At 44.1% G+C, this 14,820-nt stretch overlaps 1 protein-coding gene across 1 annotated transcript in view; it reads left to right on the forward strand.

Annotated features, from left to right (window-relative positions):
- Nucleotides 1-14,820, forward strand: part of FHIP1A (FHF complex subunit HOOK interacting protein 1A) — a 225,519-nt gene that overhangs the window by 163,435 nt on the left and 47,264 nt on the right. Inside the window, exons 5-6 of the mRNA XM_025873991.2 lie at nucleotides 4,142-4,300; nucleotides 6,124-6,210. Coding sequence (XP_025729776.1) covers nucleotides 4,142-4,300; nucleotides 6,124-6,210 — 246 coding nt within the window. The remainder of the gene's footprint in view (nucleotides 1-4,141; nucleotides 4,301-6,123; nucleotides 6,211-14,820) is intronic.

Below are 14,820 nucleotides of genomic sequence, written 5' to 3' on the forward strand. Positions count from 1 at the left end.
TTTTTTTTTTTTAAAAAGATTTGATTTATTTATTTGACAGAGACACAGCGAGAGAGGGAACACAAGCAGGGGGAGTGGGAGAGGGAGAAGCAGGCTTCCCGCCGAGCAGGGAGCCCGATGCGGGGCTCGATCCCAGGACCCTGGGATCATGACCTGAGCCGAAGGCAGCTGTTTAACCGACTGAGCCACCCAGGTGCCCCATAGACATTTTATTTTTAACTAAATGTTCAGTGTCCTTTTATTTTGAAATTTTTCAATTAAAAATAAAATTGAAAAATAAATAGACCGTGCCATTAAACTGCTGGGAAAATGATCCACAAACCTGTTGTTGCCTCTCCTTTTCCCTTGTCCTGTGCCCACAGCACCCTCTGTGTCCCTCTGTGGAGCAGTGGTATTTCCGGTCGTCTTTATTTGTTTAGCGGCTGTTTTCCCCAGCTCATCTGCTATGACTTGTTCTCTGCTCTGTCCCCAGGACCAGCTGTACATAGTACCTGGCCCCCAGTGTTCTCATGTGTTCTAGAAATGTTTGTGGATTGGGTGAATGAATCTGAACTCTGAGCAAAGTCTTGGAAAGGAAGATATAAATAGTTAGCAGTCAAGATTTGGAATCTTGGGACGCCTGGGTGGCTCAGTCGGTTAAGCATTTGCCTTCGGCTCGGGTCATGATCCCAGGGTCCTGGAATCAAGTCCCACATTGGGCTCTTTGCTCAGCAGGGAGCCGGCTTCTCCCTCTGCTTGTGCTCTCTCTGTCAAATAAATAAAATCTTTAAAAAAAAAAACAACAACGAAGCTCTTCCCTTAAAAAAAAAAAAAAGATTTGGAATCTTGTTCTTTAAACTATGTCCCACTCTTTGTTCCGCAGACGCTTTTCTTCCCTGTTTGTCTGCCGTTCCGAAGAAAATAGCACAGGCATCCTCTAGCTCCACTTTCTGGAGGCAAGAACGCGGCGGGACTCCATGTCCGGCTGCGCACGGCGCTGTCCTTCTGCATAGACAGGCTTCCCCTTGCATCTCAGCTGTGCCCTTTTCCGAATACTCTTTTAAAAAAGAGAATATTAGGTATGTGTTATTTTTAATTACTGTCAGTGATGTATGTAATTTGAAAATTAATGTTGCTTTAATTATATTGATATACCAAATAGTCATTCCCAGCTTTTTAGTCAGACAAATTAAGCCTGTCTTTATGAATTCATCTTCAAAGCCTCAAAGTGGTTAAGGAATCGGGAGTATGCGGAATTAAAGCCTTTGTGCTGAGGTTAATTTAGCGTGAGTTAGCAAATGTAATTGATTTTTAAAATGTGACATCAAGATTAGATTTCCCTGCAAGGAGAACTCTTAGTCTGTGTCCTCTCTTGCCGGAGGCTCCAAATTTGTAACCAGCAACTCACTGGGGTCACATTCAAAACTAGAATTAAAATGATTTGTTTGGGTATGTTGTCAAGGAGTTAAATACCTTAAACAGGGGACATTCTTCTTTGGGACCACAGATACCCCGATTTTGAAAAAGAGTTAAGTGGGCACCATCTTGTTTACTGTTCATTTTCCGGACTGTAACATAGTATCTGGCCTGAGGTGTTAGGTTTGTTTCGAGTGAGTGAATGAATGCATGCATAAAGGTCACTAGCAAACACAGAAATGTGTGTTTGAAATCCAGATAATCTTTGGATTTCTCCCGTATTGAAATGGTTTATCTGTTTTTCTCACGGCCCCTCATAGTCCACTGGGGGCTTCTATTCCATATTGGGCCCACCCCCATCCACCGCTCTCCCATGGCATCAGCCGGTTTCTCTACACGAACACCTCCAGATTCTCAGTCTCCAGGCCTGTACTCTGTTGTTGCGCTGGATGTGTTACTCGTGGCAAGTCCTGCTAGCATCTGATACTCAGCATACCTGGCAGGACCGGTCATCCACACCTCCAGTGTGGACTAGAATGACCAAGTCAGACCAGGTGAGCTGGAGAAGACAGCCAACAAACTAATAAATGCAAGAAAGACCACTGCTCCACAGAGGGACACAGAGGGTGCTGTGGACACAGGACCAGTGAATAGGAGAGGGAACGATGAGTTTGCAGAGAATTTTTCCAAGTTCAACTGCCTGTTGCCACATTTCTTTCTGACTTTCTTTTTCTTTTTTTTTAAATTTATTTTTTAAAGATTTTATTTATTTATTTGACAGAGACACAGCAAGAGAGGGAACACAAGCAGGGGGAGTGAGAGAGGGAGAAGCAGGCTTCCCGCTGAGCAGGGAGTCCAATGTGGGGCTCGATCCCAGGACCCTGGGATCATGACCTGAGCTGAAGGCAGACGCTTAACGACTGAGTCACCCAGGCGCCCCTCTTTCTGACTTTCTGTTTCTGATGCTAAACACTGGATTATTTTATCTCATTTGTCCAAGCCTCCCTTCCCTCCTCTCTCTGGTCTCTGTGGCTTTAGGTACCATCTACATATTAATGGCTCCGGATCTTCACGTTTAGTCCAGATCCCTCGCCTGCTAATCATCAGATACACACCTCTGTCTAGTGTGCTCCCCATTGCGGCGTCCCTCAAGCTCTTTTCCCTGGCCTACAAAACCCTGCAGGATCTGACTCCTGCTTACCCTGTCTGGCGCTTTCCACCTCTGCACCTACATTCCAATACTCTGGCACTTCTCTTAGTTCCTGGAAGATGCCATCTTTTCTTGGAGTTTTTGTACATCCTCCACATGGAACAGCCCTCCTTCCAAGATTATTTTTTGGGCTCACTCCTGTTTATTCTTCAGCAGCTTCTGGACATCACTTCTGAGAACATTTCCTGCTCCCAACCCCACAGGTCTGGGGTAAGGGCTTTTTGTATATCCACAGTACCGTATTTTTTCTATTACATATTCTGAGTATTTATCGCACTATTGTAATTGGTCTCTTCATCTCTTATTAGACTGTGAGATCAGTGAATACGTCACCCTTTCTTTTCTGGGCCTAACTCAGGATTGAATGTTTCCTTGAGGGTTTCAGTCTGATTTGAGTTTCTCATAACCTCAGGCTTTACCGTGGAGCAATGCCCTTTATAGATAATTACCTTGCATCCATTCTGAGCATCTCCTGCCCGATCAGCGTGGCTGCCAGTCGGGGTCTCGGAGGTGCTGTTGGCTAGCGCTGCTTCCCAGTTGGGAGGCTCTCGTACTGTGAAGTTCATTGTTTTCCTTGGTCTTACACCGTGCAAGGTAAAATCAACAGGTACCCAGTGAAAAGTGTGTTTCTCTCCTACACTTCTATCTCTATTAAAGACATCACCCTTTTTTTAAGGACCAAGCTGGATGACCTGACAGATTCGAGGTCTCATTCACCCTCACTTACTCAGCCCAAACGCTGGAAGTTTCATGTTAGCACTGATGGAGGAAGGAAACCCCACGAGCTTTGGATTCATACTGGACTGTCGGAGGCCTCGCTAGAGTGCCCTCACAGCTACCTCACATGTGATGCTCAACTTTATTTCCTCTGCTCTTGTCTTATCGCTGGTGCTTCAGCTTAGACCCACCTTTCCTCTGAACAGTAATCGTCACATCTGACCCCTGACCCCCACTGCTTGCGGCTCTAATTTGTGGAGATCAGATTAAGGTGCCAGATTTCTAGACTGTAAACATGCGCGTATTGGTCATGACCTTTAACAAGTCTGTAGGCATCTTTCTTATAAAGCTGCTCATGGTTCTTACCTGTGGGCTCTTCCGTCGCGGGCTGCCTCGGTCCCGGGGCTTCCTCCCTGGCCGTCCCTGGATTTGCACTCAGCGTGGTGTACCGTCATGCATTGCTTATGGGTCTGCCTCTCCCCCAAATGCCTTGGGGGCAGAATCATGTTGTCTTCATCTCTGCATGTGTGTCCCTCACTCCCCGCAGCCCTAGCCCAGCATATGCCTGGCACAGAAGAGACACATAAGCCGTATCAGCTATGTGCGTATGAGCCAGATCCCTCCGGTGCTGCTGTGTCCTCCGCCGGAGCTGTTTTGCCCTGCTGTCCCCACCTGTTGAATCCTTCCCAGCTAGCTGATATTTTTAATATTTGAATGCCTTGCTGCTTAGAGTGTGGTCTTTGGACCAGTGGCATCGGCATCCCCTGGTTGCGGCCTAAGAACTTTGGAAAAGGGCTTATATTGTATTTCTGAACGCAGGTGCTTGCGACCGGGCTCAGTGGTCTCTACTCTTCCCTGCCCACAAAGCTAGAAGAGAAGGGTGAGGAATGGCACTGCCTTCTCAAAGACGACTGGCTTCTGCTCCCCTCTCTCGTCCAGTTCATGAACTCCCTGGAGTTTTGCAACGCCGTCATCCAGGTACTTACCGGAGTGCCGCCAAGGAGCCCTTTGTTCTGGTCCCTTCAGAATCCGAGCATTGTAAAAGACAATTGTAAAAGACAAGAGTTCATCAGCATTCCTTTGACAAATGTTAATGTCTGTGGAATATGGGTGCTTTCTTTTAAGCCTATTGAATGTCCTTGGATGACAAAAAATGTTAGTTTACAGGTTTGGGGGAAGTTTTAATTGAGGAAAAAAATGAGTGGATTTTCTTTCTCCTCCTTATAAAAAGTGTTAATTTTGTTTTGATTATCCACTTAACCATCAAAAATAAGTTCAATGCTTGACTCATTAAATAGATATTTTTAGGCTTCTAAGTACACCAAATTATACCACTCTTACTTCAAGGTCTTCTTGGGAGTATACAAAGGAAAACACTTTATTTTGCTTAATGGTGCATACTACATAAAGAATATTGTTATCCCAATTGAATTTAGATGAAGTTAAGCATCTTCTTAGCAGCACAAATTAAATCTGTGCTTTGAAATTGGTCTGCTTCGGGGAAAAAAAGCAACCACTGAACTCTAGTATATTTGGCTTCTTGATTAGATTTTTGCCTTTAGATTTCTTGTTACTGTTTTCAATAAAAATCAGATTTTGTGTATATTTAAGGATGTAGTGGTTTTTCATAAAAAATGTTTTATTTCTATACAACATACATATTACCTTCATATGGGATTTATGAAGAAATCAAATTTTCTTTATGTTGATTATAAGGTGAAAAATGTTAGTTATAATCTGTTTATCTACCAAATAAAGAAATAGCCTCTGGAAGAAAATGCAAGTAAATTACTTTAGTTCCTATCTCATTTTTATTGCTAAGTCAAAGGAAGTTTTATTTATATATAAGATAAATGGATTATATCTTAAGGTTTTTTTCCCCTTTAATATTACAGTCTATCAACATTTCTTGCAGAAGTATGTGGAAATAAAAAAGATGAAACTATTAGTTCCTTCCCTAATGTACACACAGAGAGAGATTATCAGTAATTTAAAGATCTAGCTTTACTTCCCTAGAAATTGCTTTTCACTTTATTATTTGAATTTATTATTATTTTTTTTTAAGAAAGAGAAGTAAAGCTAACAGGCATGGTTAAAGGCAGAGAAATGGTATATTTTATACTATATTTTGAAATCAGGGCCATATACTTTTAAGATTTTTGTTTGTTTGTTTGGGGGTACTACTGAAAAAATTACAAAAGATATTGGTAAAGACTTATCCATGCTAAATATGGTTTAAAAATGAAATATAGGAAGTGTGATACTTTTGGTAATGTTTTCTCCTTTTGAACAGAATCTTATTTTTTTATGAAAAGATTTTCTAAATGCCTTCCTCCTCAATATAAATGATTGGTAGAAAATGCATCTTGAACACAAATTCTTTTCGCTAGCAAAATAAATGAATTGTCCACTGTGACAGTTATACTTTTGTTTTTAATTAGGCACAAATTGATTAGGACATTAGATGAAGTTATGGGGCAAAATGATACTTTACAATTTGTTAATTTTATTTTATGAGTCCCTATACGTATTCAGTCTATTTAGTATCTGCTTTTTTTTTTAAGTTGAAACTTAAAATTACCGATTTTAAAATATGAAAGTCCAAGCTGTTTATACTGGAGTAAACCATCTGAAAAAATTACATGGTGGCTTGAAGTCTGAATTATTCCTTAACCATGGAATAAATGGCCGGAATTTGAATTTCCTCTTTGTATTTAGGATGTTCACAGAAATGTGTGATTTTAAGAAGACCTAAAGATGAAACTCTTTGTCTTTTTCATGACTGCCTGTTTCTCTCTTAGGTGGCTCACCCCTTGATTCGCAATCAGCTTGTCAATTATATTTACAATGGATTCTTGGTACCAGTCTTGGCTCCTGCGCTCCACAAGGTCAGTGACTGGCTAAGGTGATCTTATCTCTTGATGGTACAACTGACGGAAACTGAGGAAGGTGAACAGTGTAACTGACCCGATGGTGACTTTAGCCTAATTCTTCTTCTTCTTCCGTTCATATTCCTCAGGAATATGAAAGATAGGTCTTAACAATGGTGACAGCTGAAGTCTGTTGGGATCCAATTGGTGTCATAGAAAACAGCGTTGTGAGTGTCGAGTAAGATAGTCTACATGAAGATTGGCAAATGACTCTGACTCTTGTGTTTACGTCCGTTTATGGAGAGTAGCTCCTTGGAATCCTCCGTTAGGCTGTTCTCGGAGGCCAAATCTGTCCTAGAGAGTGCAGGGCTTACCGTGGTGGGGAAGGGGGCCAGGGTAACACAGGTGTCATGGGTTTGCCATCTCCTTAGTAGAATATGATTTTTTATAACAATTTTGTGACAGTAAAAATTAAAGTGAAGCAAGTTAAGGTCCCACTAAAGGTTGGCTGTCTCATTAGCACCACTCTGGATTCCTTATGGTGCTCTCATTTTGTATAATAAATCAACTGATTTATTATCAACTGATAGCCTTTCCATTGTGAGCTGTCAGGAGACACCCATGGACCTAGAATTCTAATTATTAGGAGTTTTTCTTCACTGGGTAAAGAGACCGAGTATTGAGTTCAGAGACTCTTTGTTGAGTTATTAGAGTTGCCAGCCCTCATAGGGAGATAAGCAAGAAATAACTTATCACATGTTGTTTCGATGGGTTGCTCATGTTTCTACATCTGGAAGTACCATTTCCGCAGGCTCTCATTTTGAAGAATTGAAGAATGCCTTATTATGGCAACTTTGAAGCCTTGGTAATGGGGCTTCAAGTTTAGAGCAATGGGTCTTCATAGAAGATGTTCATCTTTTACCATTTACTGCCTTTTGCGTGTAGTGGCAGTATTTTCCAAAACAAGCATTGTTCTTGATCTGACAGTGTGCTTTGTGTTACTTCTAGTTTCAAGAGGTAATCTTGGATGTGGCTTAAACATCAAAATATTGATGTTTCTAGATGATTTTAGTGGTTTATAGGCACAGAGGGACCAAGTGTTCAAAATTAAATCTGTCTTGGAAAATACAGGACATAACTTGGGAAAATGCAAACCTCATGTTTGTTTTCAGGTTGTCCTTCTGTTAGTATCTTGCTATTCTGGAGGTGGGGTGGATGTCTTCTATGGAAGGTCTCTAAGCCTCTGCATGGAGGAATTCTCCTCTGTGAAGGAATACAACATTGCTACTGAAATTCTTTGGCAGTCATTATCCATATACTCCCTCACACATTTAGACTTTCTTCCTCATTTAGTTCCATGCTTTTCCTCATTGACCAGTGGATATAAAATAATTTCATAAGGCATTATTGTAATAGTGATAATTATAATTATTATTTGTTCAGGATATTTTACATTACTGTAATTACCATACCTTAATGTTACAAATACTAATGATAACTCTTTATCCATAATTGAGGATGAGATCCACGTCAGAGACTGTTAGGGGGACCCGACTGGTCACCCTGCACTACTCCTTCACAGCACTAATCACTAGTGGAATCAAATCATTAAATGTGCAATAACTTGTTTAAATGGCTGTCTCCACAGTGGTTTGCCTGCTTCTTGTGGGTAAGGTTCACACCTGCCTTGTTCACTGGGGTATCTCCAGTGCCAAGGACAGAGCCTGGGACTCGGGACACTGAATAAACAGCACATAGGTGGAATAAGGTTTGTTAAAGTGCCACGCCAAGTGCTGATATGTGATGCATTCCTGGGCAGTGGTTCATAGAGAATTTTAACAGCACTTTACATATATTGTTCTCTATTACGCCTATAATTAAAATATGAGGTTTTTTAAATCATGAAGTTAGGAATACATCCTTATTGTGAAAAAGAAAATACAGTCAATGCTGAATACATAAAAGGCAAAGGGAATATTACTATATTAGATTTGAATTTCCGACCCCTAATTAAAATTCCCTAACTTTTATCCACTGCAGGCAGTATCTCCCAGGGCTATTTAGAGACTAGGGAGAATATTTCTTCCCTAATTTATTTTCCTCCTTGCTCCCCAATTTGTGTGTGTGTGTGTGTGTGTGTGTGTGTGTGTGTGCGCGCGCGTGCGTGTGTTTTAATCATTTAGAATGAAAATTTTTAGGAAGGAGTCAGGGCAAGGGGGAGGGAACAGCCTCTCCTCTGGCTCTTGGCTGTCTCAGTGGTTGATGAAGTAAGGAGCCTCCCATGAGTGGCAGGACAAGGGCCCCGAGGCAGGTGAGGGAAGAAGTCCAGAACTGGGTGTTTCTGGAGGAGTTCCTAGCGGGAGCACTCACCTCCCATAGCCTGTGTCCTCTCCTTTGATATGGGAAGGGCCACCTGGAAGTCTTAGGCCTACTACTGTAGAGGCTCTGGTCTAGATTTTTCATATTTTTTTGTCCCTTGCCCTAGTGGAGGCACCTCATTTAGTATCCTAAATAAATTTCCTTTGTGTACTCTCTCAGCTCCCAATTTATATGTGGCATTTTAGTTACTGGCCATCCCATCCATGTAGGCAGTTTGCAGAGGTGAACTCATTCTCTGTCTCATAAATAATAGAAATAAATGCATACTTAAACATATTCCTACATCACAGTCAATTCTCCTAAACTGTATTTCCACAGCATTTCCTAGCCAGAGATGAAGTCATTACAAAGGGTTGTGGGCAGAGAGAGGTGGGGTTGTGGGCACTTGACAAGTGAGCGTTGTCTCTACCTTGCCTCTCCCCAGTCTGTGTGTGCACGATGTAGTGCTCCCTCTGAGTCTTTCTGCTACGTGCTTTCTCCATCCAGCGGTGTGGTGTGACCAGTCATTCTGTGTTAGCACAAAGGTGTATTTGATTTTTTTCAAAGGGCTGCACGGTTTTCTCTAGTGTGGATATACTGGTCCATAGTCCCTTATCCACAACTCAGAAATTAAAAAAGCCTAGAAAACCCCCAATTTTTAAAAAATAATTCATATGGCAGCACAACCTAACCTTTGCTGAACTCTTGTAGTGACAAACCCTTACCTGAACTGTCTTGAGGCTGTTTGGTTTTATTCTACTTGTGTTCATATTTGTATGTTTTGTGGAAGAAATGGTAATGTATTTGGTTATAGGGTGCTGTCTCGGACCTGCTGGGTTAGTCAAATATGGCAGATATACACATTACTTTTCTAAACTATGAAAAGTTTGAATTCCAAGGTACGCATGGTCTCCAGGGTTTAGAATAAGGGATTGGAAGCCTGTTTTGGACATTTAGGAAAGGATCCATTTTTGGAGGTAGGTTTAAAATCATACTTTGTAAAAGTCATACTAGAAAAAATGATGCCATGTTAATACGGTTCATTTAGGGATCAGAGCTAGACATAGATATGGACATCACGTTGTACAGAACTGGTTATTTATGACTTTCGGCAGCCCTTAACCAGCAAGAGCTAGTTCTGTTGTCTCTGTATGTTTAATTTATTAAAGCTAAATTTTCAAGGCTGAATATTCATCGGTATGGTTGTATTAGTCTGGGTTCTCAGAGAAGCAGATGCCAACATAGGATTAAATGTGCAAGGATTTTATTAGGGGAAATGCTTGTGAGAGAGAAAAAAGGGAGCAGGGTGGGGAAGGCTGGGAGTTGCTGGACTGCAATGTAAAAGTGACCCCAAGGGAAGGAGAGGAAGAGGTTGGTTGGGAGTGTCCCAGAGTGCTGTGCAATCTGAGAAAATCCATCAGAGGGGGCCTACGTCTCCCAGGGAGAGGGTCTGTGGGACGTGTGGTGAGGATTTCAGAGTGTAGTAGTAGGGGCCCTTGGTCACTTTCACTCCCTGGAGCTGGAGGTCTAAGAGGTGGGTTTCCATGGTTCCAAACAGTTGACCGATTTCCATGGCTTTCCTGATTGTAGTTTGTAAAAACGATGGACCTATGTATTTGCTTCCTTGTGTGCAGAATATTCAGGAGTTCAAATGGTCCCCACATGCAAGGGGTCGTTTTGGTCAGGATTAGCTTGATGAAGGAGTTTATTTTGTCAGTCATGATGAGCATGCCGCAGTCATGAATACCACCACCGTCTCGGGGGCTAAAACAACACATGTCTGTTATTCACACTGCTTGTCCATCTTGGAGTGTGGGGTGGGCAGTTTGCAGGTAGCTTTTCCCCATGTTCTCGTCACTCAGGGACCCAAGGTGATAGAACCTTCACCATCTGGAAATGATATCTGTGGTCATGTCAGAGGAAGAGAACATAGTGAATGGCCCACTGGCTCTTGAAGCACTTACCTGGAAGTGATCCATGTTATTTCCATTCACATTTCATTGTTTAAAGCAAAGCAAGTCATCAGGCCACATCTCCTCAGAGGGATATGCAGTTCTCCCATTTTTCCAGAAGAATAGATGTCTGCGATGTGATTATTAGCCCTCATGGCTGTCATGTGTATTTTGTCAGTCAGAGCCCCAGAAGGAAGACATGGCACTCAAATTGGGTAGTGGAGAACTAGTTAAAAGGTGTGGTGTTTCGGGGCACTTGGGCGGTTCAGTGGGTTGAGCCTCTGACTTTGGCTCTGGTCATGATCTCAGGGTTCTGGGATCAGGCCTGAGTCAGGCTCTGTGCTCAGTGGGGAGTCTACTTGTTCTCCTGCCCCTCCTCCTGCTCGTGCTCTCTCTCTCTCTCTCTCACATAAATAAGTAAAATCTTAAAAAAAAAAAAGTGTGGTGTTTCAGTGATCTACTGCTATGTAATAAACTACTCACTAACTTAGTGACCTGAAACAACCATTTATTAGTATAAAGCACAACTCTGTGGTTCAGGAATTCAGGCTGGGCACAGTGGGGTTGGTTCATCTCCATTCTGTGCTATCTGGGACCTCACCTGGGATGAGCACAGTGGTTGGGGCCTGAATCTCTTGGGGCTGAGTGGATGGATGGGTCTCTCTCTCTCTCTGTCCCGTTCTCTCTCTCTTCCTCCCTCCCTCTCCCTACCTGTCTCCCTCTTTCCCTCCCTCCATAGTCTCTTCACAGGGTTGGCTTGGACTTTCTCTGAACATGGCAGCCTCAGGTAGTTGGACTCCTTTATATTTGTTGGGGGCTCAAGAGACAGGAACTAGAAGAAGCTGTCAGTCTAGAAACTGCAACAGTGTCCCTCCTGCCATCTTTTATTATTCATAGTAAAGAGTACCCCCTCTTTCAGGGGGAGAGGACATAGAACCCCACCTCTTGATAGTAGGAGTGTCAAAGAATTTGTGGGCAGGATTACCACGGTTACCATCCCTTAGGACTGAATGTGTTTGTAAAGGGTCAGAGAGAGCTCTCTGGAGAGGGCCACCTGAATAGAACCAGGAGCTTCAGGTGTGGGTCACGACCAACCTGAGACAATGCCTCAGAGGAGGAGGCAAAGGAAGATATAAACAATGAAGAAATACCTAAAGCACAGGTAACAATCACCAGGTCAGGCTTGTTATTACCCATTCACGAAGAAGCAGGGTGTCTGGTGGAAGAGACCTGTGGTGGTAGACCCTGGATCAGAAGATCTGAATTCTAGTCCTGGCTCCTGTAGTTACTGCCGTGTGACCTCGTGCGAAGCGTTTAGCTTCTCTGAGTCTGTTTCCTCAGCTGCACAGTGGGGAGAGTAAAATCTTCGTTCCCCTTTACAGGGAATGGAGATCAATCATGAGAGCATTCTGTAAATCGTTTGCTGTTGTATGCAAAGGTGTTATCATAGTTACTCCAGGACAAATTCTGCCATCTCATATGCAGTAAAAGGGTAATGTCATTTGTTCAGAGACCATTTAGTGAGTGTGCACCAGATGCAAAGCTCTCTGCCGGACCCTGTGGGGAAATGAAGTTGCCTGAAAACCCTCTGATATCTCCGGAGTTTATAATCTGGGACCCAGGAGACTGACATGGTAACCACAAGAGGGACAGAAATAAGTGTTGTACCAGAGACGGGAGCCAGGGCAGGTGGAGGAGGGGCGTGGGACAGACACAGAGGGTAGAGTATGACAGGGAGAGTGACATGAGTGACCTGGGGTGAACCTTGAAGGTGAGCAGACGGGGAAGGACGTTCAGGGAGCGAGCTCCCGCAGGAGTCCAGGCTGGGAGGAATGCATTTTGGTAAAAGTACACCAAGAGTGCTGTGGTGTGCACAGGGGCAGGGAGAATGGGCACTGGGAGAGACCCTAACCTGACTCCCAGGGCAGGTGAGCATTTGCATCTGTGGCCAGCAGTTTCTGTGTAGAGGGGCATCAGGGGTAAGAGTCTCAGGACCAATCTGGGGGTGACAAATAAGGCAGCAGGTATGGCTGGCATTTTGGGAAGTGTGAACTGAAAGAAAGAAGGAAGGAAGGGGCGCCTGGGTGGCTCAGTCGTTAAGCGTCTGCCTTCGGCTCAGGTCTTGATCCCGGGGTCCTGGGATCGAGCCCCGCGTCGGGATCCCTGCTCGGCGGGAAGCCTGCTTCTCCCACTCCCGCTCCCCCTGCTTGTGCTCCCGCTCTCGCTGTGTCTCTCTCTGTCAAATAAATAAATAACATCTTAAAAAAACATAAAAGAAAGCAGGAAGGAAGGGGGTTCAGGAGAAGGGAGGGGGCTGAAGAAAATAGGATACAAGGACAAAGATCCTAGAGAGAAGATATTCTTCCACTCACTACCAGAAAACCCTTCCAAACAACCTCAAGGGGTGACTTCTTTTCTTTTTTTCATGTATGCCTCCCAGCTTTTCCCTTGCCGGATCATTAAACGCACTTAAAAGTTGTCGAAAAATATCAGGATTTTAAAGAATTGCTCTATTAACAAACCCAAGACTTCTGCCTCGCTGGTGACCTCCTTTCCCCTTTGACGGCCACCCTTCAGACTCTGGTGGATCTCTGGTAGAGTCTGTGGGCAACATGGACTTCACTCTTCCCCTGCCTTCCCTGAATGTGGGCATGCATGGTCTCGGTCTTCTGGTCAACCCTGCGATCAACTGTCAGCTCTACACAGATGGCCTGAACATCCTCCACCACCCGTGGGATCTCTTGGCTGGAGTGGCCTGCCCTGCTCCTCAAATTTAGACTATCAAAAGCCAGACGCTTAGCTTTCACCCCAAGCTAGCTTAGCACCTCCTCTGCAGGTGATCTTTTTGAAGACCTTTTGAATGTGGTGGTGATCGAGGCTGTGTTGTAGCAGGTAGAAACAGAAGTGAAGCGAGCTGATTGGCCTTGTCACTAGCTTGGAAGAATCTCTGTGCAGGTGTGTTGTTTAGGGCTCCTGGGGGGATAGGAGACGGGCAGGCGGTTGGCAGTAGAAGCCAAAGATGGCCTCAGTGCCTGCCCTGGCCCCAGCAGGGTTAGAAAGAGGGGACCAGCAAGACGTCTGGAGGGGAAAGGGTGCACGAATAGCATCCGGGGCTCAGCCATATTATTTTGGTCAAATGTTTAGTGAACTAGTGTGTTCTTCTGTTTTGTGGGTTCCTTGGCTCCTTAGGAAATTAGGGCAGAAGTTTGGGGCTGTCTGTAATCGTTGGAGGCAGAGGAGACGTTGAGGGGCGGAGTGTGCTGAAGGAAGGGAGGGAGGGCAGGGAAAGTAATGAACAACACTCCATCCTTTCCTGCAGGCAGCTCACAGGCTTTCGCAGTGATACCTGTGACCTCAAAGAAAGCCTGTACCTTTGGTTTTTGTGAAGAGCAGGCAGCTGTTTTCATTCAGTGAGTTATTCCATACAAGCACGCTTGGAAAAACAGAAGCAGAAAAGTCTACCAGAAAACCCAGTTTTCCCACCATCTCTCGTGTGCTAAAACCATGTGTGAACAACATACACTGGTAGAATAATTCCAACCATTTCCTTAAGTGGCACGTGCGCTGGCTGCCTCTAAGCCACTGTGGGACCCATTTGTTTTACAATCTTGTCTTCTAAACACACACATACATATTCATGACCCATATCCTGTGAGCTCAGTAATTCATGGCTTATTGACTTAGGTTGATGGATGGAAGCTTTTTGGGGACTGCAGAAGATGGAAATTTTCAGAGTCTGGGAGCAGCCACACTTGTGAGTCACCCATTTGCTATTTAGTGTGTCTGTGGGTGGGGTGGGCTGGGACCCCTGTAGAGCCCAATTGGGCTCTCACTGGCTAGGGATGTCTTTGGCTTTTATGCCCAGTGAAACTTGTGACTGAAGGTTTTAAGAGCAATTAAAAACCGGCTTCAAATGATCAGCACTAATACATGTTAATGAGCTATAATTGGGTGCTGCGTTGACGGGAGGCGTGTGCTGACCTCTTAGGTCATACTGTTTTTGGTCTCCAGGGCGGAGTGGGCAGAGCAGCCTGTCCCTTAACTGTCCCTTTGCTCCATTTCTCCTGTCCACCCTTCTTCACGCATCTCTAGTCTGGGAGATGGGGGAACGGGGTTCTGGAGTGGCTAGAGCGCAGAGACCAGTCCCCTGCTTGCTCTTTTGGCCCACTTCCCGTTGCATTTCTCGATGCCCAGCACATCACTCTGCTGTCACCTGCATCACTTCCTGATGAAAAACACCTTGAAGTTTTATGTCTGGTGCCAGTAATGCTGTTAAACTTCACTGATCAGGGCATTCCTTGCCGTGGGAAATTGGAAA

This window comes from Callorhinus ursinus, unplaced genomic scaffold (assembly GCF_003265705.2).
Source record: "Callorhinus ursinus isolate GAN/ISIS: 27379988/994484 unplaced genomic scaffold, GSC_fseal_2.0 scaffold4, whole genome shotgun sequence".
NCBI classification, from domain to species: domain Eukaryota; kingdom Metazoa; phylum Chordata; class Mammalia; order Carnivora; family Otariidae; genus Callorhinus; species Callorhinus ursinus.